Source organism: Pterocles gutturalis, unplaced genomic scaffold (assembly GCF_000699245.1).
Source record: "Pterocles gutturalis isolate BGI_N339 unplaced genomic scaffold, ASM69924v1 scaffold2250, whole genome shotgun sequence".
Lineage (NCBI taxonomy): Eukaryota > Metazoa > Chordata > Aves > Pterocliformes > Pteroclidae > Pterocles > Pterocles gutturalis.
Window position 1 is genome coordinate 4,494 of NW_010143049.1, and position 356 is coordinate 4,849.

At 62.4% G+C, this 356-nt stretch overlaps 1 protein-coding gene across 1 annotated transcript in view; it reads left to right on the forward strand.

The window, feature by feature from the left end:
* LOC104469849 (acetyl-CoA carboxylase-like) overlaps positions 1–299 on the forward strand; it is a 3,866-nt gene extending 3,567 nt beyond the window's left edge. Inside the window, exon 4 of the mRNA XM_010084563.1 lies at positions 173–299. Within this exon, the coding sequence (XP_010082865.1) occupies positions 173–299 (127 nt within the window). The remainder of the gene's footprint in view (positions 1–172) is intronic.
* Positions 300–356: the final 57 nt, after the last annotated feature.

Genomic DNA, 356 nt, shown 5'->3' on the forward strand with positions numbered 1-356 from the left:
TTCTCCTGCCCACGCTGCAGTCAGCCTCCAGGCGCGCAGCTCACAGTCAGCTCCCCCGAGCGCTGCTGCCTCGTCCGGTCTCCCTCCAGACCCCCTCTTTCGGTCCCCCCACCCCGGGGCTGCTGGGAGCGGAGGCCGGAGCTGCCGTCACTCACCTCTCGCCTCTTTCCAGCCTGGTCCAGGCCAATCCCGAGGTTGCCATGGATTCCATCGTGCACATGACCCAGCATATATCACCCACCCAGCGAGCCGAGATCGTGCGGATCCTCTCCACAATGGACTCGCCTTCTTCAACGTAAGAGCATCGATTTCCCACACTCCCCCCTGCCCGGTACAGTGGAGGGAAAAAAAAAAAA